This window comes from Artibeus jamaicensis, unplaced genomic scaffold, assembly GCF_021234435.1.
Source record: "Artibeus jamaicensis isolate MK-2021 breed Jamaican fruit bat unplaced genomic scaffold, CSHL_Jam_final scaffold_847, whole genome shotgun sequence".
NCBI lineage: Eukaryota > Metazoa > Chordata > Mammalia > Chiroptera > Phyllostomidae > Artibeus > Artibeus jamaicensis.
The window spans coordinates 28,338,749-28,361,008 of NW_026522057.1; the positions used below are offsets into that span (position 1 = coordinate 28,338,749).

Here is a 22,260-nt window from a genome sequence, read left to right on the forward strand (position 1 = left end):
ACGTCTATTTTTTTTTGAGTACCTACCATGTGCCAGGCACTGAGGTAGAGCAATAAAATTATTTGTGAAACATGCTTTCATGAAGTACTGTAGGGAAGAAAAATACAAAATATAACAAAATAAATAAATATAAGACATATAAAGGCAAGTTACAATAAATATGATGAGAAAGAACATATAGTGTAGTGAGATTATCCCAGGGGTGTCTGGTAGGTTTGGGGTGTTGAGATTTAAGCTGAGACTTCGTAAGAGTTGGCAGATGAGGTGGGGGAGGGAGAGTGGGCACCACAGGCCTGGGCCTGGGACAGTGTTGCTGCCTTGGGAACTAAAAGGCAGCCAGTACAGCTGGAATGTGGTGCGGCAAAGGGTGGGATGAGGCTGAGGAGGGTTGCACGGGGCTTAAAAAGTAGCTCGTTTTGAAAACAAACCTATTTTCTAAAAAATATCAGGATAGGAAGTGCTTGCAGAACTGCAGGTTTCCCAGTATACGCTCAGATTCACATTTGGACAAGCAGTCCTGGGGGAGAGCAACACAGAAAAGACAGCAGACAGGACACGCACCAGGCACACTCTGTAAGCCCTGCTGACTGTTCCCATGCCCCAAGCAGAGTTCTGGAAGATGAACCATCTAGAAAAGTTCAAACAGGGCAGCTCAGAGGTTTCCCTGCCCAGGTCATGTCATCTGGAACCCATACCCACTCCGGACTGGGGCCAGGACCCCAGTCTCCAGTAGCCTGCTTCGCATTGAGCCCTGGCCAAGCAGGCAGGCTGTGCTGGAGACAGAGGCCACCCAGGGCAGCATGCTCACCTGGGACCACTGCAGCCGGGGAGCTGAAGGAGGCTCCCTGCAGGTACAGGGGAAGGTGGCAGGGGGTCCTCTCAAGAACCAAAGGCCTAGAGCCGCTCTCTGCCACCTCTCTAAGGACAGGGAGATGGCGTCAGGGTGATGCTGGCAGTGACTTGGAAGGACACTGGATCATGGGAAAAGTACTTGGGACATGAACGGAGCGAAAGAGGGCCTCCTGAGTGTGAACTGCGGGCAGGACACTGGTGCTCCAGGGCTGATCCTCCTTCCCACGGAGGGAACCTGGTAAAGACCCCACTCTGTCCCACTTCTGCCCTTCACATGTGCAAACACAGAGCCACCTGTCCAGGACCTGCCCTCCTATTCCAAGTTAATGGGATTCCCAGTTGCCTGTGGAAGACAGAGACATTCCGGAAACAGCCCCCTGAGCTCTGTCCCAGAAGACTGCTCACCCTTGCTCAGCTCCCAGAGGCCGCAGCCTGGCTGGTCCCAGAGGACTCCTCGAGGCTAGACAGCGGTCTTGAAGGGTGCTCGGTGGGTAGTCTGCTCACCATGGAGAAGGAGCTTGTGCTGCAGGAGAACAGCTCCAGCTTCCGATGGACACTGAGTGACCATCAAAAGGCTTAAGTGTTTATTATGTACAATTAAGTGGAAAAAAAAGTAGAATACAAAATCGTACAGAGGAAAACTCAGCTATGTAAAAATACATAGACACAAGTCTAGAAATTGGTAAAATTGGGCAATCACCATCACCGTCTGAAAGCACTCTTTCTGAACCTTTCCCCTTCCTCGAGGAGCACGTGTCAGTACTAGACACGGCCACATCCTTTATTGAAAAATCTGGAATCCAAAAAGCTCAGGAAGTCCAGCTTGCTCCTTCACTTTGGTGCCAGGTGGTGGCAAGACAGTCTGCATGAACACAACCCCTAGTCCTCGGTTACCCCACACAGCGTGAGTGTGCTTGTGTTTCACTGCGGAAACACCGATGTTCTTGCTCACAGGATGTCACTCCAAAAGCCACCGGGGTTGGGCCCACAGTCGCACTGCATGACTCTTCCAAAATCTAAGGGATTCTGAGTTCTGCAAACAGACCTGAAATGCTTCGCGTGGGAACAGACATTGAAAACGCATACCCAGCACCAGACAGGAAGCCTGGGGGGCTAGGCTGCATCTCACTCCCAGGAGTCACTGGGTCTGGGGCCTGTTTCCAGATTTGCACCATGAAGGAGGAAGATCTAAAGTCTGTCCCGGGTCTGCCTCTCTGCACACTGGTGACTCCCGGTGACACCAGGCATGACGCGATGTGAAAAGTCCTCAAAGTGGACCCATCTCTTCAGCTGACCTAATGCCTCCTCCGGGCTGTGCCCCAGGCCTGTGGAGGACAGGCAGGCTTCCTCGGGTCCGGTGTGAGCAGAACAGTAACTGCTATCAGGGAGGCCAGCGCCTGCCCTGATCCCACCTCAAACCGCAGGCTCCAAGGGGCAAACCCAGGGTGGGCCGCCTGCAAGCCTGAGGACCCCTGCTGCTCCAGCTGTGCTGCGGGCAACCCCGGCAAGGGGTGGCGGGAGGGCGAGTGCGCTGCCTCTCCAAGGGGCTCCCCTCTGGGAGAACAGCCCAAGGGAGTCAAGTCCCAGTGGTGGGATTCTAAGGACTTGCATGGCAGAAGGATGGGAATGGAGGGTATTGCTTTAGGTCCCACAGTTCAAAGCACCACCACACCCTCCTTTCCAAGCACTTGGGGAGCCCTGCTCACAGCTGTGGCGTGCGAGGAATGCTCTGAGAACACGAACGGGATGGGGCAGAGCAAGTGGCCCGTGCCCCACGGGTCCTCTCCCCCAGATTACACTGCCGCCACCACAGCTTTGTGACTTTTAATTTTCTTCTAATTTTAGGACTGCAGCAGCGTTCCAAGAACCCCTCTAAGTGTTTTAGGGAGATGGTAATGGTCCTACACTAAAATAATTCAACCAACACTATGATTTTAGTGCCACCATCAAAATGAAATAATGGCTGTTTACTATGTTACACCTTTCAAATGACCTTCATTTGAATACAAATTGTGGCTTGAAATTTGAAAAGCTGCTCTGTTCCAGAAGGCTGCGGAATGTGGGCGCTCACTGCGGGCTCCTCTTCCGGAGCCTCCTCCCCAGGACGCAGTTTAAAGGCGTCTCTTGCTCTGGAGCTGCTGGAGACCTTGTGCAGGCGCCGCCTCCTCGGAGGACAGACCAGCTCTGACTGCACCGGAGGGGGCAGGTGGCGGAGGGGGCAGGGTCACCTGGGAAGCACCACTATGCTGGGACTGCAGCACGGAGGGCTAGGAGAGCTCCAGACACCTCCTCAAGGGAGACAAATGCGGCTGTGCTGTGGCTGGTCCACACCTCTCATCTCTCACCTGCTTAGTCCCACGGCCAACCTCCCACACCTGCCTCCATCCACACCAGACTCCGCACATGGTGCTCTCTCCCCTCTGTCTTTGCTCAGACGCTAGTCTACCAGGTGGGAGAGGGACTGGGCTCCTGTTCGTGCACTTACGCATCTGGTCAACACGTGTTCCCTGCAAGGCAGAGGTGGAGAGAACCAAGCCCGCGATGTGTGAGTGTCCTTTCTCTGCAGGACAGGGTCAGGGGTGTGTCCTACTCAGCATCGTATCTCAAAAGTGCTCAGTCCTCAGTGCAGACTTGAATTGAAATCTCATCTCTAGAAGCTTCCTATACTCACCAGTAGAGAAAGTCTAGCCAACCTAAAACACTGTAATCATTACCACCTTATCTCTGCACAAAATTAAACCTTTTTTAAGAACCCAGCAATTTTTACACATGTGACATGGGGTGGGCATTTAATTTCTCTAAATCTTAGTTTCCACATCTGTAGAACAGTAACAATAATACAACCTGCCCTGCAGGTTGCTGTGAAGAGCAGCCGGCGCCAGGCGCACAGAGCATGCGCTGGTATGTGTTGTCGGGTATCACCCTGCCTGTCTGGCTTGTGCTCTGTGTTCTCTGCAGGTGGTGGGTTCCAGGCCAGGGCCGGATCCACACCGTTCTCTCATCCCCTGCCCTGCTCGGGTCTGGAATATTCCTTCCCCTGCCCTCTGTCCAGGCACAGCTCATCCAGCCTCCAGGGATAGGCTGCCGCCCGCCTACCAGAAAGATTTCCTGGCCCATCCTGGCCCTTCCTGGCCCTTCCTGGCCTGTGCTCACCTCCTTGGAGCACTTGGCATGGATCCCAGATGTGCTCCCCATTCTGAGGGCCTGTCCCTTGGGTGGGTCTGCTCTCTTCCAGAGGCAATTCCTCAGGAAGGGGGGCCTTGTCTCCCAGGTCCCTCCTCCCTCCAGAGCCCTGCAGGCTGACTGAACACTGTCCCTGCCATAACTCCGAAAGGTAAGGTTCAAGTGTCGGCTTCTCTCTTTCCCATCAGTCACCACACGTTTCTTGTCTCAGGACAAAATGCCACATCTGACTCCTAGGCCCTGTCTACACGCTACAGAAGGCCCTGCTGATGTGTCCTCCTCATTGTCCTGCCTGTGCTAGTTTCTCTCTGCTCCCCAGTTCTGGGCCTCATCACTTCCTGCCAAGACACCCAGGACAGACGCCACCTTCGTCTCTGCCACCAGACGCGCCCTGCTTCACTCGATCCAGCTGTCCACTGTGCTCTTTGAGGCTCTGGCATGATGAAGCCAGGTTCCTCTGCAACAGTTTCAGTCCAGGTGCTGGGCACCTGACCTGTGTCGCATCCCTGGTGCCTGGTCTACATCCACGCCGTGGATTATCACTCAGCAACAGAACAAGGAAAGCCCAGACACACAGCCAACATGGACAAGTCCCGAAACGTCACACTACGTGAAAGAAGCCGGGCACAAAAGGTCACATGCTATAGGAGTCCACTTATAAGATGAGTGCAAAGCAGAAAAATCCAAAGAGACAGAAAGCAGACAAGTGGTTGCCAGGGGCTGGGAGGATGACAGGTAAGGCGTGTGGGGCTTCTCCTTGGAGTGATGAAAATGCTCTAAAACTGGCTGTAGTGATGGGTGTACCACTCTGTGAATACACCTAAAACCACTGAATCGTACATCTCGAATGGGTGCGCTGTACCGTGTGTGAATTACGCCTTGGTACAGCTTCCTTCTGGCTCTGCCTCCCCCCTCTCCTGCCACACGCTCCCCGTCGGCCTGAACTGGTGTTTGTCTTTCCTTTGAAGAACACCCAATCTCCAAGGCCCTGCCCCTCAAATTCCTAAGGTATTCATTCATTCACTCACTCATTCGTTCATGTGGGCATCAAACAATAATGTCTGTACACCTCTCAGGAGTTCAAGAGAAGACAAGATACACGCTCTGCTCCCAAGACGCTCACAGTGAAAAGTATCGGCAAACAGAAACACAAGCAAAAGGGCTGGCACAGTGTGGGGGTGCTGCTCAGAGCACCCCATTGGCCCTTAACTTGTTCACTTGACTCTTTGGGTCTTTTGTTCCTCCTGAGAAGATCCAAGCCCCCAAAGGGCAGGGCCAGCGCTTCCCCAGACCCCCACAAAGCTCACGTTGCCGGCAGCGGTGGGCAGAGCTGGAACTGGCTCTAGAAGAACCGGGATCAGCTTCCAGCTCCACCGATGGTGCAACTCTGGGCAGCCACCTCATCTCTGCCCAACAGTGTCCCTCAGAAAACAGTGACAGCCCCTCCTCCACAAGCAGAGCCAGCCGTGCATGCCAGCGTGATTTATTGGGAATTTAATCTGGCAGGATAATCTGTTGAAAAATTAACTTGTATGTTGTAGACTCATCAGAAATGAAAAAAAAAAAGGTGTTTTCCATTTTTCCCAGGAAAATGGCAAGTACCAGATACTAGTTGGATGAATGGATACATTTTGTGGTTATTATTATTTACTCCACGGAGAAGGAAATAACTCTCCCGGTGTCGGGGCTGGGAAGAGAGGCTGAGTGCCATGAAGGAAGACCCTGGACAGAGGCCTTCACCTCCCGGCCCCTGACTGCTGGAATGGGCCCTGAGACAGGAGGAGCCTGATCGGGGGGTGCTGGCTCCGCCACAGTCTGGAGAGGACACAGGCGGAGGGTCTCGGTGCAGGTTGAGCTTGATCAGATACAGCAATGCGGAGGTAGCAGGACCTCAAAAGGTGTGGGGGGGCGGGGAGCAGTGACCCTGTTTGGCAAGGAGTGAAGCCGCCAGAGGGCTACCCAACCCAGATGGCCTCCACTTTGCTCTGCTGGACTCGGCAGAGCTGGGGAAGCCACACTGGGGGCGGGGGGCTCCTCTGGGCTCTCACACAACCCGGGAGCAGCCCCAAGAACTCCAGACTCGGGGCCGACCTCTCCTTGTGGCAGACGAGGCCCTGAATTGGATTTCCTTTGGTTTAAATAAAAACATGTAACCTTCCCTGCACTCCAGCATCTTGGAACAGTTCCATGCTGACACTGAGGGGGATTCTAAGAGATGATTAATTCATAAGCACCTCGTTGGCCAAGCACAACTCCCAGTCTGGGAGACAACTGAGGCTGTATTTTTTGAGATGACGAACGGAGAGCTGGTGCAGACAGGAAAGTGTTGTCTCTCCAAAGTTCCCACTGTTTGGGGCATCCTGGGGAAGAAATTAAAAAAAAAGAAAGAAAGAAACAGCTTAAAAGGATTCTGGAGAAGGTTTCAAAACCCTGGGACTGACAGACATGGAGCAGAGAACAGGATGTACAAGAAAAAAGAGCCAGCAGCAGAAGAGAGTAGACACCTTATTACGAATGAGTGAGCAAGAGCCCTCTGACTCTTAAAGTGCCTTTATCTGAATAAAAGGTGAACAGCTCAATAATGGCATAGAGATTAATGACATCCAAATCACAGAAGAGTGAGACAGTCTTGAAGACAGCCTGTGGCTGGGGCCCTGTCCAGAGGAGTTGCCAGGGCCGAGGCAGGGGGCTGTGAACCTCAGTGGGAGAGCCTTTTCTGAAACACACAGGTCCGAGATGGCAAATGGTAGGGCTCTAAACCCACGAGAGACTGACCGAGAAAACTCCCACTTGGATGTGGCTCAAAGATCACCCAGCCCTGCTTCAAACCAACCTGCAAAACATTGCATTTCTTTGCCAGACTGAAGGCTTCCGTGCCCAGTTTCAGAGCACCAGGAAACCGCAGTCTGAACACCCAGGTGACGCTCCGGGACACCCTGCTGTGGGCGTGGGGTGCGGCTTCCTCGAAGCCTCTCTCTCAGGAGCCTCCCAGCTCTGAGGGGCCTAGGCAGGACAAAGTGGATGGGAGGACATCGGACTAGCTTCCCACTTCCACCTGCCCGGCCGCCACCCAGCATCTCAGTTCACGCAAGCCCTTCTCCCTGGGACAGATCCCAACGCAGCAATCGCTTCCATCACTCCTCAGCTTGTTGAAAAAAACGGCTTGCCCACCGCTGCAGGTTGTCATACTGTGTGCCCCCTCCTTCAGAGTTTATTTTACATTAAGTCTCTAAGCCAGAGATCCTCCAGTTGGTCTGCATAAAGCAGAGTTATTGGTCCTGGTGCTTTTAAAAATAGATGCAACTCCAGACCCCAAGAAACTGAAGGGATATTATGGGAATACACAACTGTATTGTTTTGTTACTATATGAAAAATTGGATTCTCGGCTCCTGTCTCTCCCCACCCCCACCCCGCTCCCTGGTTCCTCCCTCTCCTGGTCCCACACCTGGACACTGCGGCTCCTAGTACCAAAACAATATTTATTGTGTTACAAGCGAACTCCCCCTCAGAACAGCCCAGCCCACGCTACAGGGTCCCCAGCTGCTGCACGCACTGTGCTGGGGCCCGGAGAGCGCCAGCTTCTGTCTTCCTTCACACCAGAATGCCACTGCAGGCCAAATTCCACACAACGGGTACCCTGAAAACTGGGGGGAAAGGGAGGGAAAGTGAGGGACATCTGTAATAGTGTCAACAATGAAAAAAATTTTTTAAGTGTGAACCCCACAAAAAATCAGCCACGGCATCAAACTTCAAACTAGACTTGGGGACCGTATGTCACCATAGGCCTCCCAAGCGAACTGGTCCTGATGGGGCAAGTTCGTTTGGCTCTGAGACTTGGAGATATGAAGGCTGCTTTCTGGGCAGACATTCTCGGTGTGATGGGCAGTTTTTCCAACTTAAGTCTCCCACCAGCCGAAGAAGTAAGAGGAGAGGAATCTTTCATTCACTCCAATGGCCACAGGGAGAGCGGACACTCATGAGCAGGCGCAGGGTCTAGGCACTGGCTGACTGCTGGAGGTCACGACAACCCTACAAGCTAGGTTTGGCCTGGCAAATGAGGAGACCAAAGATGCCCAATCAGGATAGGTGTGAATTCAGAGAATAAACTCTACCGCAACCCTGACTTCCCTCTGCTTTCAGCCCCTGCTGCAGACCGAGTGCCTGTATCCTCAACGCTCACAGACTGCAATCTTATGCTCCAACATGATGGTATGGAAGTGGGGCTTTGGGGAGTGACTGGGCCATAAGGGTGGGGCCCTCACAAATGGAATCGGTGCCCTTACAAAAGGGACCCCAGAGACTGAATGTTGTTTATAAGCCACCCGGTCTATAGTATTGCCTTACAGTAGCTGGAATGGACTAAGACAGCCCCCTTAGTCTAAGATTTCCTGGCCAATCACCAACCTCTGACAGCAGGATGGGACTTCCCTCTTCCCCTCAACAGCATTCTCCTTAGAATATAAGCTTAATGAGGGCAGGGACCATGCTTGCCCGGTTAGGTACCCCAGTGCCTAAAAAGACTGGCCTGGTACCCTGCGGTACCCACTCAATGGAATCGGATGCAATGAATAGTGACTTATGGCAGACACTGGCATGGAGAGTGCTCACTAAACATGGATCCTTGCTCCAAATGCAGAAGAAGTAAAAATTCAAATACTTGTCAAACATCAAACCAATATTAATTTACTCAAATATATGGGCAAGCATCTTCCACGGTGCTGTTTTGTTTTTATTACAGACAATGACCAGGTGTGTCACTGGGAGTACACACAGGACTTTAAGATGTTTATTATCCTGTCCAGCAATTCACAGAAGCCTGCAGTCTGTAGACACATTAGAAACCGAGTTCCCCCCTTCTCCACACAAGATCGTCTCAGCTTATCGAACCCTTGCCGTGCACATGCTCCTTGCTGGGAAATAGGACGCAAAGGGGACACTAACCAAGTGTTCCTTCTGAAGCCTCCTGCTCTTCTCAATGGCCCGTGCAAAGCAGGGTCTGAACTGTCTCTGCAGAGCCCGGCCCTAAGCACACAACATCAAGATGACCCACCTCCTGCTCACGACCTGTCCTGGACACACAAGGTCTCCCCTTAAAAGAGCAGCCGCCAGCTCCACCAGGAGGCGGAGTGCACTACGTCACACCCAAGTGGTAGTGATGATGTAGATGTCACCGCAGACAAGCCCGCCTGATTCTCCAGCACAGTCCTGTCCTCCTCCTTCCCTTTCTTCTTCAGAGAGCAGAAATCCATTCCCACCTCGAACCCGATAGCAATGGGGAATGGCCATGGGTGCTTTTATTCCACCACAGACACCACTGTCCTGCACCAAGGAGGCTCTAATGCAATAAGATTTCAAAGCTGTTAAGCACCTTTTAATAAAAGGCCTGCCTGTGGACCCGTTCATTCTTCAGCAAGAAATCTACCCAGAAGGTGCTTCACCCACTTAGCAGTTAAGACCCAACGGCAGCATTTATAGGTGGGGTGGAGGGAACAGCACCCCTCTGCCCACGTGCTCACAAACTCTTCGGGACATTATTATTTCAAATTTTCTACTTATTTGTAATCCTAATTAAAGTTGCAGAAGAGTGACTCGACTACAATTGCACATTCTGCTATTTGATTACCTTTTCATGAGCGTGGTGCCACAAAGAAGAAATTTTGACATTCCAGCAAAAGAGGAGCTGCTATAAATACTCCCACAGCCGACACCCACGAGTGATTACTCACAAAGCCTGGGGAGGGTGAGGGAAGGGCAAGGACCCACTGTGTGCTCTCCTCCCACAACTTCTGTGCTCAAGCTATTCACTACTCTCAAGGTTTTCTCCAGCCTGCTTTATGCTGGGCGACAGTCCCAGGGCGACAGAGTGCCAGCAGCTAGGTGACGGAAAGCCAGACAAAGGGGATGCTGGGCCCTCAGGAGGATGGCGGGCATGGCTGAATGGGGCCCCATAGCCTCTCCTGTGAGGCCCGGTCTGCCCAGCATCTCTCCTGCCACACCGTGACCCCTGCCACCCAGCAGTCCCTACCCCAAATGCTATTAGCGGCTCACTCTCTGCTCCAACCAGCATTTACAAAGAACAGTTATGGTGTGTCAAGCAGAAAGGCAGGATAGAAAATCCTGTGTGTGCGTGAGGGCTCAAAAACAGAAACTCTGCACATACGTACGAAAGAAGGCATAGAAGATGCTCACCAACCTGACAATGGTGGCACTTTGACTGTGGCCAATAAGGGAAGTATTTTCATGTTACTAAATTTCTGGGAGCGTATTATGTTATTATAACAAAGATAAATAAATTTACCATTTAAAATAATCTTGCAGAGATAGAAAACCAATTAGTGGTTGACTGGGGTTCGAGGCCACTGGGGGGCAGGCGGGCTGACAGTGAAGGGCAGCGGCAGACCTCTACGGTGGGGGACCAAGTGTGCATCTTGAGTGTCCTGGCCGTTATGCAAATCTACACACATGTGACATGAGAGAGGGAGACATACACACGCACACTGTCTCAGCATCAAGTTCCCAGTGTGACGTGGCTCTACAGTCATGTAAGATGCTGTCATTGCAGAGTCTGGTGAAAGAATGAGTCAGCCTCTTTGGACCATCCTGGCCACTTCCTATACTGTTACGGTTTCAAAGGAAGGGTCAAACAGATGCACGGTCTGCATCTGATGCAGAGGGAAGCGGGGCCGAAACGACTGACGCCAGCGGGCTTCCAAGTCCAGTAAGCGCCGCTCCAACCTCTATCTGGCAAACAGGGGCAGGCTGAGAGCACCCACCTTCCCACTGTGGTTACCCTCAAAGAAACCCCCAAAATGCGCCCAGCGCTCCTTCCCCCGTGGCCTGGGCCCTGATCTGGGATCCCGCGTGTGACCCCACCCTACAGTGACCATGCGCCACATGACTCTGGCCCAGGTCCGGGATCCCTGGCAGGGTTCCTGGGGGCCTGAAGCAGAAGGTGGATGGTGACTCACGGAGAGGAGCCAGTACCCTGGGGGCGACAGGGCAGAAAGTGTCCTCTCTGGCACAAGAGGACCACGTATTCAGCAGTTCACCTGGGGCTTGGCTGCTGGAAGGGCATGGAAAGAAAGCCCATGAAAATCTAGCAGCCTGTCCCACCACGCACAGCGACACCTGCGGAAGCGTTCGGAGCACCACCCCCACGTCAGTGCACGGGGACTACGACACAGTGAAGGGCAGCAAACGCAGCCCTAGCGCCCAGCTGCAAGCTGTCTGTCGTCTAGTGCAGCGATTTTCACCCGGCTCACCGCAGGGCTTTTAAAACACGCAACACCAGACTATTCAGTCAGGGTCACTGACCTCCTTTCCCTTCTATTGTCACATAAAAAAATGACAACAGCAACAATCAAAATTACACCTGTTAATTGGCAACTATATCTTTCAGTGTGCCGAATTTCAGAAATTAGTTTATGACTACTGTGACACGAAGGCTGAAAACTACGGGTCTAGAGGGTCTCTTGGAACTTTTTAGCCTGGATCATATTCAATCTGGTTTCAGCATAAACTGCAGCTTTATCCCACGCAGGAAAAAAAGAAATAAAAGCAAAGAAAGGACTCCACTGTGGATGCCCGCGTTGCAGGTGAGGGCAGGAGGCAGGAGGAGGGAGGCAGGGCTGGCACCAGGCCGGCTCGTCCCAGCAAGGTCGGACACGCACGTATTTGGGCAGCCGTGACTCCGGCCGCACAACGCGCCCTGAGGGAACCGCTCCTGACCACGCACCGAGACAGAGATGAACAGAAAGGCTGAGAGGCCCGCCTACGGGGACCTCAGGGCCACCTAGGGCTGGCAGGAGTGCGGCTGGGGGCTCGGGCCTACCTGCGGACCGCCTAGGCGGGCTCTCAGCTGCCCTGCCCGGGGCTTACAGCTCCAATGCAATGGAAGCTGGCCCGGCCTCACCCACCACAGTCTGTGCCTCCGGGAGAGGAGTCACTGTGGCAGCAAAAGGACAGAGCGGCTCCACACAGCTTCCCACAACTCCCCGCGGCTTCCCACAACTCTCTGCGGCTCCTTGCAACTACCGGGCTGGTACAGAGATTTCTTGTACATGGACCAGTTTCCTGCCTGTTGATAGAGGACTGGAGAGCCATGGGCGCTCTCTGGGGACCACCAGACCGGCCAGGGTAGGAGTGCTGGGTGAGCACCAGGAGCATGCCCCCATCCACCACCATGAGGAGGGCGGGGCTCTATCCAGGGGCTCTGGACCGCCTGCCGGGTTGCTGCAGGGAAATATTGGACGCATCACCCAAGTCCATTTCTGCCCAAACAGTGGGAGCAAGCAGGATCAGCTGGGGAGTGCCACAGCGCCTGGCCTCCCCCCCCGGAGCTGCTGATCCAGTTCCGCAGGCCAGGGCCCGGACGTCTTAGGCACCTGCTGCTCGGGTCCCAGACCGCCAAAACCAACTGGCACACACAGTGTACACAGAGCCGCATCTACATCAGGCCTCTCTTCCAAGACTGGAGGAGACAACCACCTTTCCTACCAAAACATCATGAAACTAGAAATAATTACAGGAAGGAAGCTAGAAATAAACACAAATATGTGCAGACAAAACAAAATGCTACCAAACAACCAATGGATCAAAGAGGAAATCCAAGAAGAAATCAAAAACTATCTTGAGACAAATGAAAACAAAACCACAACTTTACAAATTTTATGGAATGCAACAAAAGCAGTTCTAAGAGAGAAATTTCATAGCTGTACAGGCCTACCTCATGAAACACAATTCAACACCATTTTGTGATAAAAACTATCAACAGAGTGCACATAGAAGGAACATATTTCAACATAATAAAGGCCATATATGACAAACCACAGCTAACATCATACTCAGTGGGGAAAAGCTTAAAACCTTTTGTCTAAAATTGGAAACAAGGATACCACGATCACCATTTCTATTCAACATCATATTGGAAGACCTGGCCATAGCAATCAGACAAGACAAAAATACAATAAAAGGCATCCAAATTGAAAAGGAATAAGTAAAACTATCCTTTTAGATGACATGATACTACATATAGAAAACAAAAAAAACTCCACCAAAGACCTATTAGAACTAATAAGTAGCATAACTTCAGTGAAGTTACAGCATACAGAATCAGTCTACAGAAAAAATGTTGCACTTTTGTACATCAATAATGAAAAAATCAGAAGTAACTAAGAAAACAATCCCTTTACAAGTGCATCAAAAAGTTTAAAATAACCTAGGAATAAAGTCAACCAAAGAGGTGAAATATCTGTACTCTGCAAACTATGAGACATTGAAGAAGATATAAAGAAATGGAAATACTTGAAAAATAACTAAATAAAATTAATTTTAAAAAAAGAAATGGAAGGATATATCTTATTTATGGATTGGAAGGATTAATATAAAAAGTCCTTATTACCTAAAGCAATATACAGATTCAATACAATCCCTATTAAAATACAATGGCATCTTTTCAGAATTAGAAAACTAATCCTAAAGTTTATATGTAACCACAAAGACCCCAAATAGCCAAAGAAATCTTGAGAAAAGAACAAAGTGAGAGGTATCACACTCCCTAATATTAAACTACAAAGCAAAGCTACAATAGTCAAAAAGAGTTTGATGCTGACATAAAAACAAGTATATAAATCAACGGAACAGACTACAGAACCCAGAAATATATCCTCACTTATGTATCCAATGGGGTAAAGACAGTCTCTTCAATAGATGATGTTGGCAAAACTGGACAGATACATAAAAGATAAAGTTGAGGCATTTTCTTACACCATATGCAAAAAAAAAAAAACACACCTCGAAATAGATTAAAGACTTGAGTTAATTCCGAAACCATAAAACTCCTAGTAGAAAACATAGGCAGTAAAATCTTTGACATCCCTTTTAGCAATATCTTTTTTGGATATATCTCCACAGCAAGGGAAACAAAAGAAAAATAAATAGGAGCACATCAAACTAAAAAGTTTTTGCACAGCAAAAAAAAAAAAATGAAACCATCAAAACAAAAGATGACCTACTGAATGGGAGAATATATTTCCAAATGATACATCCCATAAAGGGTTGATAGCCAAACTGTATAAAAAACTCATACAACTTAACACTGGGGAAAAATCCAATTTAAAATGAACAGAAGACCTGAGTAGATATTTCTCCCAAGAGGACATACAGAGGGCCAACAGACATGAAAAAATGGTCCACATCACTGATTACTAGAAAAATGCAAATCAAAAACACAACGAGATGCCACCTCACACCTGTCAGAATGGCCATCATCCAATGAGTCAACAAACAACAGGCGTCAGTGAGGACGTGGAGAAAAGGGAGCCCTCGTGCACTGTTGGTGGGATTGTAAAATTAGCGCAGCCACTTTGAAAAACAGTATGGGTGTTCCTCCAAAAATTTAAAATAGAGCTGCCATATAACCCATCGATTCCACTTCTGGGTATTTATTCAAAGAAAACAAAAACACTAATATGAAAAGATATACACACCCCTATGTTCACTGAAGCACTGTATACAATAGCCAAAATATGGTAGCAAGCTAGGAGTCCACTGACAGAGGAAAGGATAAAGAAGGTGTGGTACATATGAGTATGTACAACAGAATGTTATTCAGCAATAAAGAAATGATATCTTGTCATTTGCAACAGCATGAATGAATAAACAGGGTATTATACTAAGTGAAATAAGAAATATTATATCACTTATAAGTAGAATCTAAGAAAAGAAAATAAGTGAGCAAACAAAACAGAAACAGACCCATAAATACAGAGAACAAGGGGATGGTTGCCAAAGGGAAGGGGCTGGAAGGATGAGGATTTAAAAAAAGAAAACAGGAGCTCACCTCATTCTGAAATGAGCACTAGTCCAAAAGAAACCATTCCAGGACCCACGAAAGATACTTTCCTTTTAAAAAATGTAGACAACAGGAAAAACAAAAGGCTCATAAAAGCACTCAATAGAAAAAAGTCACAATGAAATATTACCAAAAACCACGATGAAATAAACACTATGATAAAACAAGAGAACAAAGGGGCAATACAGGAGATAATAAAAGATTAAAACATTAGCTTTTAGAGCTCAGAAAAGAAGCAGAGATTAAAAAAAAAAAAAGGGCCAGGGTAGAAATGAAGGCCAAACTGAAAGCAGCACAGAAGAAAAGACAGTGCTGAATGCACAAACGTGGACACGCAGGTGGAGGCGGAGGAAGCACACACTCAGGAATGGCAATCGTAAAACATAAAGAGACAGTCCAAAGAAAACACAGATGGGACGAGAAATAGATACAACACAAGCATAATTGGAAAAGAGGGTATGTGTTTCATGCACATAAATATTTTATATATATATATATATTTGTATGTGTGTTTTATATACGTAAAACACACATAAATATTTTATATATCATATATTTTATACACATCACACATGCCCTAGGAAAAGTGCAGAAACATTTCCAGTTGAGGTTACTACAATGTGACACAGGAGCTGGGCACACAGCTTGCCTCCAAGCACAGGAATTGGGTGGCTGGGGAATGGCCTTGAGCACGTATTTTAAAAAGCTCATCCCCTGGGGGTACCACTTATATTTAGCACTTTGTTCAGCCTCAGCACAGTCCTGAAGCAGGTGTGATTAGGCTGTTTTCCAGTGGGAGGCTGACCAGGTTATGGGGTAAGTGGCAGCACAGCCCTGGTGGTGTCCAGGACTCAGCGGTACTTTCCATATCACCCCCGCCTCAACTCTGTGGTGTCCCCACCCGAGACTGGCTCCACTCATGCATCCCACTGCCCCCTCCACAGACCACAAACACCACCTCCTTCCTGCCCAGACTCCAAGCTCAGGCCCATAACCTACATCCTGTTAGAAGCTGCCTAATTTAGCACAGCTCAGGCTGCAGCGCACTTGGCCCTGGGTGAGGATGGAAGAGCCCACACTGCAGCACACTTGCAGCCCGCTTCCTCTGTCTGCTCAAAGCCTCTGCGGGTTCTGTTCCCTCTGCCTGGCATGCTCTTCCCTGTACCAGATTCCCACCTCCACTCTGTCCATCCACTTTCTCTGCCAGGGTGTCTCCAACTCATCCTCCGGTCTCCACTTAGACAGCACTCCCTCCAGGACACAGCCCGACCCTCCAGGACTGAATTATCTGCCCTAAACAGATGCTCGAACAGCCCCGCTCCACTTCCCAGAGGCGCGGCGATCACACGCATCAGCATTGCCTGCATGCTCATCTGTCTCCGCCAGCAGCCCGTCACCTCCCAGAGGACAAGGATTGTATGTATGCACTGCCCAGCACAGCACCTGGCACACGATGGTATGCAGTAGGTGTGCCGTAATATTTGTTAAATTAATTAACTTCAGATGTAGAAGCTGACATGACTTCCCAAGGCCACATTCACTGTGGGGCAGCTGGGACAGGAACTCAGGCAGTGTCCGCCCTGACCTCTGTGACCTTTCCAACTTATCCAAGGACGAGGAGGTGGGCAAGGGTCATCCCTCCAGCCTTTACTTCTGATCTTGTCTCAGCACAGAGAGAAGCAGAAGTCAAGGCCACACACGACACAGCCTGCTTCCCCAGGAGAGTCCTAGATCCTGGAGCATACATACGCTCAAAGCCACAGCGAGAGCAGTTCCCTGGGCACACGAAGCACGCAGCCAGCCCTCTGTGAGGGCCATCTGGGTCAGCGTGGGCAGAGGGAATTCTTGGGTTCCATGATTCGGGAGGGGGGTCAGTCTAGGAAGCAGAGGGAACAAGCTGCCGAATGCTTTAGGCTGTTTGGCAATTTATCGATGTTCTTTAGGTTAGAACATTATTACTAGTTTGCATTATTTGTAATGTACCCTCTAGTTATTAATGATGATGTATATAATGCCAACCGAAATATTTACATAGCAGCATAATGAAAACTAAGAGCTGAGTCACAGAGGGATCTCCTGATTTTCTGGGAGAGAAAACAGAGGATGTTCTGACTGCATGCCCTGCCCAAATGCCCTCCCCAAACCTGGGCTAGAGACATGCCCACCGTGCCTCCCCGAGGCTGCCCTCCCACACCAGCAGAACACCAAGGGTAAGTGAGACAAACAAGTGACTGGCCCTCCTCAGCCGACTCAGCCCAGGCCTTTGAAGTGGTGACTGCCCCACACCACTGGAGCTTGTGGGGAGGAGGGGGCCAAGACAGAGGCACAAAGACCCAGTCCAAGCTGCTCCAGAGCCCTGGCCACACTGGCATCCTCAGATGAACAGCCTGAGGGCCCCCTTCAACTCAGAAATCTCTCTGGTGACAGGCAGCAAAGCCCTGCACCCCAACATCAACTGGGGCCAGAGGCAGCGGACCCCGCTGAGCCCCTCAGCTAGGCCAGAGGGCAGAGAATCAGCTCTGTCTCTTCCAAAGGAAACGTCACTGCTCCACCCTCTCACCTTCCCTGCTTCTCCCTCCCCCCGAAACCCAGGTTTACTCACATGGGCTTGACCATGACTTTTTCGTGAGTATCTTTTAAAATAAAAAAGGAAACACATTTACAACCGGGAGAAACCCACTCACAAAAACACAAACAAAAGACAGCCCACCCACAGGGCAGGGTGCAGTCCGGCCCCAGGAGGGACTCAGCACCTGCTGCGTGCACGGGGCAAAGCGGGGCAGCCTTGAAAGCGCCTGATGAGTGGCAGTAGCCACCCGAAAGTCGTGCGTTGTTTGAGCTGACAGGTGTGAAATGTCCAGAACAGGCGAACCCATGGGGACAGAGGGTGGGGTGGTTGTCATTAGGGCAGGAAGGGGTGAGAGGCTTGGGGGTGAGAGCAAAGGGAGGAAGGGTTCCCTCTGGGGGTGACAAAAATCTATCACTGACTGTAGAGAATTTCTACACAAGTCTGTGAACAGACTGGATTGGTCTATGCTCAACATACGATTGACTCGCACACTCTTATTAAATGGGTGAATGAGATGGGATGTGAATTGTATCTCAATTTTTTAAAAAAACTGTTGGAAGAAATTCCTGCTTCTCCTGATATGGGGCCTGACTCTCAGACCGGCAGTTACCCCTGTGACAGCCCCGTGCAGGTGCCTAGGCAAAGTGTAACCCCGAAAAGCCTTCCCCTTCCCACCTCGGAGTGCACCCCCTCCCCCTGCACCCTCAACCCCCACCTCCAAAAAAAGACGCTAGCTTGCTCCTGACACAGGAAGCAGCTGCCAGGAATCACAGAACGATCCCAAGACTGAAAATCTACATTCCACAGGACACGACCAGCAGTGACTAATGCCAAGCACGCGGCTTCCAGCCTGCAATAAATGTCATCCTGTTCGGCCTCAGAAAGGGTCTCTGGTACACAGTTACTGCTGCATCCAGCCTCCATCACCGGCGATATGCAAATGCGGCTTTTGTCACAACCCGCACTAACTCTAATAACTCCCCAAATGAAAATGTTCCCATAAAAACCACCATAAAAAGCCCCTGAGTTTATTGCCAGCTAAGTTTTCTTTACTTGTTGTCAGGACTTTCTCCTCAGTGTTGATTAGCTAACAGGCGGCACGTCATTCTTTTCCTTCGGAGAACTCAGGGGGCACACCACGCCAACCCGTCCCCCCATCCATCTGGAGCAGCCTGGCTTGGGCTGCCACGGCTGCCCAGCCCACTGAGCCAGTGGGGCTTATAAACCACAGTTACCTTCCCCTGCAGGCAGGCGGCTGGAACGCATTGCCTCTGGCCTGCAGGCTGCACTCCCTGGTTGGCCGGGAGTGTAAAAACCAGACTTATTTGGAACAGCACTGCCTTTGCTGCCCAGGTGAGCCCGGGCTTTGTACTGTACACACTGGTGCACACGCACACTCATGTGAGAGCACACCAACCACATATAAGCACACACGTGCATACACAGGCACTGGCACACACATGCAAGTGTGCGTGTATGTGCACAGGAGGACACACACACCATGCTGCTCTCCCAAAGCAGCACGCATATCCCATATACCCCCCAATAAAGGGCCTGGCCAGGCCCTCCCAGCTGGACCTTGGTGCAGAAAGCTGCCTCTCCTCCACCCCAGCACCACGCACCCAGGTAGGAGAGGACTGCGCCGGTCTCCAAGCCAAAACCCAGATTCTATGTGTGAGGGAACACAATCAAATCTCCAAGGTTCTGAGACCCCTGGAGGAGGGCCTCAAACCCCTCCGACATAGGACAGCTGTTTCCCCAGGTTTCCCCAGCAGCCCCTGCCTGCTCTCCCAAACCCTTACAGAGGGTATCGGAGCAGAACACCAGCCCACAGCCTCACAGTGGACTTGTCTCTGCAAGAAACCTCCTGGTCCTCCTTCCAGAGACTTCCTGGTGACCTTCTACTAGCAAGACATGCTAACTGCTTCCCCCAAGAGGCCCCTTGGCAAGGAGAACCCAGCCACTAAGCAAAACAATGTTGCAAAGTTTCCTTTAAAAATGTAGAAGGAAAGGAGCAGTCACCCTTCTATTCATGACCCTTTGCCTGTGGGGGCAGGAGAGATCGAATGTAGCCTCTTCGGTGCAGAGCACCTGTGTGGCTCCCCCAGGGTCCCCCGCCAGGGGCACATGCACTTCAACATCCAACATCACAGGGAAGCAGCCATGACCACCCACATTTCCTGCTGAAGCAACGAAGACCTGAGATCTCAAATGAAAGGTGGCACCAAGGTACAGGAGTCTCCCAGGTGGATGCGGAAGGGACACTCAGAGTTCCCAGAACTCTGCACCCCAACCTGTAGCTCCCAGGAAGTTGCTGCCCCCCACCCAGGCAGTCCCAGGCTAAGTGTGGGTGCCCTCAGGGATGAAGCAAGGGCCTCCACCACGACGCCATCAGGGCCTGGACCGGAGTGAGAGACACTTTCTCTTGCTCCCACCAGAGCAGGGACAGGATATAGTCACTACCTCCCACCACCCACCCGGGCCTCGAGCCTGGGGAGGACGCCCCAGGTGCCTCTGGCCCCTACATCCCAGGGGGAACACAGCCCCGCTAGCTAGCATGGAACCAGGCTTGGGGGAGGGTCACAGACCCCACAGGCAGGTGGAGTGCAGTTGAGGCTCCTCCTTGCCCCATTCTTCTCTGGGTAGTGCTGACTCCTTTACTCGGGGTTTTAAAGGTCATGTTCTCAGTTAGCGGAAACATTCTGCATGACACTCTGGAGGCAGAGTCTCCTTCAGAGGCGGCTAATCCCAGAACAGGCACCTCTGAAAAATAGGGTTTATAGGTCACCGCTCAGGCCTATAAATCACAGGGGCTCCTGCCCCCGCACGATGGGCACAGTGGGGGAGGGGGAGTAGGGAGGGGCTGAGAGGTCGGGAGGGAGTGTGGGTTTGAGGGGTGAAAGGCATTAGGAAGCCTGGCCAAGAAGGGGCTGGAGAGGGAAGGGCCTGACAGGAAGAAGGGTAGGACTGTAGGGAGATACCAGGGCCCCCCTGTATCCCCTCCCTGGCCTCGGATATAAGGCATTCACTCCCAGGCCCACCTTCCAGCAAGGGCAAGCTGACCTTGACAGCTGAAGCGAGGGGAGCTCAAAGGACGGGCTTGAAGCAGAAGCAACACAGCAGCGGGGCAGTGGGGGAGACCTGGTACCCATGTGTCTCTGGGCAGAGACCCTGCCTGCCTGGGCCCCACTGCACTTCTGCCCAGCACAGAGCAGATGCTCCAAGCCTGCTTGTGCAGAAACAGGTGCCATCAGACCAGCAGGCGCTGGTGCTCCAGGACCAGGACCAGGACCAGCCCCAGATACAGTCGGGGACCTGGGCAGGGCCAGCGGATGCGCATTAGTGGGACAGAAGGGAGGCCCACCTGAGGCTGAGGGCTTGGGTTTGACAGAACAAGGCAAGATGATTCCCATCCCAGACTGCCTGCCAGGAAGCCACGCACAGCTGCCCCATCTCCTCCGGCCCCGCCCTGAACTCGGGCAGCAAAGCAAGGTCCACTGTGTCTGCCTGTCTCTCCCGGAACACCAGCCAGACCCCGCCGGCCCATATTTTACGGGCTGGCGCATCCCAGTCAGAGACACACGGGCTATCCCTCGTTTGCACCCCAGTCCCCACACCTCCGAGCTAGGCTGGCGCAGAGCAGTCAGGTCCTCTGGAGGCCGAGAATGAACAGGCCTGGATCGATGCAATCAATCCCTCAAAATGTTAAAAACCTGGGAAAGGTCACCGCCAGTGCCTCTTCCTCTCAGCAAGGTTCCCTGCCCCCGCCCCCCCCATTCCAGAATGAGTCATCCCAGAAATTCGGAGGTGAGCCTGCAGTCCTTAAGCCCCTGAAGCCCCAGGACCACAGGCAGGACCACAGGCGGGGCCACAGAGGGCGGCCATGGGCCCACTGAAAGAATAGGAACTCACAGTAGCAGACCCCTTCTTGCCCACCCAGCACCCCCTCCCTCGTCACAGCCACAACAGCACCCCAATTTTGTTTGGTTCTTCCCCTCAGCCATGTTGGTGATGAGGGGCCAGGCCAAGGAAGCTGAATCGGGGCTGGGACGACCCGATGAAGACCAAAGGTGCTACCACCAGGGGCACCAGGCCCTGAGAAGCTTCCGCCCCTCAGGGTCCCGTTCTTCAGGTTGCAGGTTCTGTGCTCACAGCAGAGCCACTTCTGCTGGGTTTGGCCAGAGCTGGTTTCCTCAGCTGAGACAGAGGAGCCTGAACTGCCTTGAAGCCCAAACGTTTTCTCCAAACCTTCCTAAATTCAGACGAGTTTTTTAAAAAGAGAAATAAGAATGAATTTGAGACTGCCCTCGTAAGAATCACTCCTCACAACTGGAACGGGCCTGTCTGCAAGATCGCAGATGTGTCCGTCTCACCGCCCGCGCCTCCCACCCCAGGACTGTGGGGGGTTCAGTATCAGCTCTGCCCCTTGCCAGCCAAGCAACAGCACCAGTCCCACAGCTCGGCCCCTCGTGAGGACCAAGTTCCTCCACTAAATGAAGGCAAATTCAGCCACCTGGCCAGGCAGGAGAGTTCACTCACTCATCATCATCTATGGGGCACCCACTGTATGCACAGCACTGCCCCGGGCACAAGGACACAGAGGCTGCTTGTCAGGGACCTGCCTTAAGACGTCCCCGTCAGCTGGAAAGAGAGACCTATAAACACATAAATCGGACCGTGATGCGATAAGGCTGTTCTGGAGGGATCCAGGGAGCTGTGGGAGCACACAAGGGGGGTGATTAATTTTGTTTCGGGGCTGGAGGAGTCTGTGCAGAGGAGGTGACATTTGAGCTGGACTTTGAA

General features: G+C 51.5%; 1 protein-coding gene across 1 annotated transcript in view; it reads right to left on the reverse strand.

Annotated features, from left to right (window-relative positions):
• Nucleotides 1-17,567, reverse strand: part of CAMTA1 (calmodulin binding transcription activator 1) — a 586,497-nt gene extending 568,930 nt beyond the window's left edge. The window contains exon 1 of the mRNA XM_053660233.1: nucleotides 17,491-17,567. Within this exon, the coding sequence (XP_053516208.1) occupies nucleotides 17,491-17,547 (57 nt within the window). The 5' untranslated portion in view covers nucleotides 17,548-17,567. The remainder of the gene's footprint in view (nucleotides 1-17,490) is intronic.
• Nucleotides 17,568-22,260: the final 4,693 nt, after the last annotated feature.